We start from the raw sequence: 2,085 nt of genomic DNA, 5'->3' as shown, positions 1-2,085 counted from the left end.
GGAGGAAAAAACACAGCTAACGTCATATGATAAGAAAAAGGAATAAGCAGGTCAAGGGTGAAGGGGCACCGAGAGAGCCTGCCAGTTTTAGAAGATGAAGACTCATCAGTCTTGGACTATGTGACAGCACTGGAGCTGATGCCGTGGCTCTGGACCAGACCACAGCATCATCTTACTGTAGTCGCTGAGGTCTCAGGGGTCCGAGGTGGGCCAAGTGTCCCTCAACCCAGGGGAGTCCCCATGATTGACCCATCCTGGGGCAGTGGTGGGGTGGAGCTGCGGTGAGGCGAAACAGGGGCGAAGTGAGGACCTAACCCCCTGAGGGAGGTTAGAAAGCCCCATCTCCGAACTTTCTTAAGAATCCACTGCAGAAAACTACTTTCCCTTTTCTAACAGTACTAATATTCTAAAAGGCGCTGTGTGCTATATCCAAGGCCATGTAGTTCTCCACAGGAAAGCTTGTTTTTAAATGAGACTTGTGCAACCTCTTTTTGGCTGGTATTTTATTACCACTGAGGATTTCTAATGCAATAGTTCTGAGGCGAAGCCGGAAAGAATAACAGCTTCACTAATATTTAGAGTCATAAAATTTTGGATATTGGACAAGCTCGGAATTACTCTGAATCTGTCCTTGTCTTAATGCAAGTTGGATTATAAATTTTAAAAAAAAGTGGCTGTCGAACATTTGTAAATCTTACTGATCGGTAGAGAAGGCTCATGAAGAAAGCATACAGAGTGCAGGCCAGCGTTCAGAGAGATGAAAGAGTCAGCGAGAAGACAGAGTTTCCCAAGGGTGCTCCCAGAGAGACTCGTAGTAGCCTTGGGGAGCAGACCACTCTGGCTTCAGATTTAAGTTATGCAGCTTACTGATGTGAGATTTTGAACAAGTTACCCAATCCCAATCCTCTTTCCCTGTCTGTAAAATTAGAGAAATAATACTTAGCATGTTATGAGGACTAAATGAAATAGCAGATAGAAGTAAAGCACCTAACATATATAGGTGATTAGCTAAAGAAGCAGAGACTATAACTAGTTCTCTCCGGAAAGTCAAACAGGTTGCCAGAAGTCAGGAGAGAAATCTGAGCAGAGAGTAAATACTCCTTCTTCTCTGGGAAGTGAGCTGGGTAGACAGACCCGTATGTAGAGCACAAAGACCAGTGTTTATGGGAGCTGGAGGCTTCACAGCAGCACTGGTCACATTCTGCCAGGTTCCAGAATGAGTTGCATATGCCAGTCAGGCAATTTCATTAGACTTTGAGTGCTTAGAAGGCAAGGACTGTGTCAGGTATTTCTAGTGTTGCCACATTTGTCATACATTATTAAATGTTTGTTAAGTTGACTGCAGAAACAGGGCTCGCTACTGGTGTGGTCCAAATGAAACAAGAGCACAGTGGAAAGAAAAGCTGAGACCAGCATACTCCTAGCTGAGTGTTTTGGTGATGGGCGTCCACGATGACAGGAGAATCAGAGCTGTGGATGGGGTACCACCCACACCTGGCTTCAAGGCTCTGGGCCATGTTTCCACCACATTCTCACTCCTGGTCCCTCCACCCGTCTGTTCCAAGCTGAATCTGTCCTCCCCATCCTTACCCTGCTTCTTTTTGGCCTTCCAAGCCTCTGTGGGGGCCATGGACAAGCGCGGAGAAGAGAGCCCCCTGCGGCTGCAGAGGCTGTCTGAACTGGGCCAGGGGCTGGAGAGCCGGGCCAGCTGGGGTGGGAGACGCTTGACAGTTGGGGCGTGGGGGCTCGGCCGCGCTGGAGGGCTGGAAGGCAGTTCAGTGATGAGGGAGCCATAGAAAGTGCTGGTGTCGGGAAGCAGGGGCACTCCGGGGCTGCGGGGATCCCAAGAGATCACTGTGATAAAAATGACAGGAGTCATTATGGTGAATGCATCGCACTCCACGTCCCCTCCTGCAGTCCTGGGATCCTTGCTCCACTGCTGGGCCCTGGCCCCCACTGGGCATGCTCACAGGAATGAGGACAGCCTAGTGGATCCCGGGGGTCTATTCCTAGTCGGCTGCTAAGGCTGCTGCTGCTGCTCAGGTCCCGAGAGCCAGAGGTGGACTGCCAAGTGTCTGCCAGCCA

General features: G+C 49.9%; 1 protein-coding gene across 1 annotated transcript in view; it reads right to left on the bottom strand.

Moving 5' to 3' along the window:
• Nucleotides 1-2,085, bottom strand: part of ROBO4 (roundabout guidance receptor 4) — a 14,233-nt gene that overhangs the window by 6,600 nt on the left and 5,548 nt on the right. The window contains 2 exon segments of the mRNA XM_023534718.1: nucleotides 1,591-1,854; nucleotides 1,971-2,085. Of these exon segments, the coding sequence (XP_023390486.1) occupies nucleotides 1,591-1,854; nucleotides 1,971-2,085 (379 nt within the window).

This window comes from Pteropus vampyrus, unplaced genomic scaffold, assembly GCF_000151845.1.
Source record: "Pteropus vampyrus isolate Shadow unplaced genomic scaffold, Pvam_2.0 Scaffold130, whole genome shotgun sequence".
NCBI lineage: Eukaryota > Metazoa > Chordata > Mammalia > Chiroptera > Pteropodidae > Pteropus > Pteropus vampyrus.
This window is presented reverse-complemented; position numbering and strand designations above follow the sequence as displayed.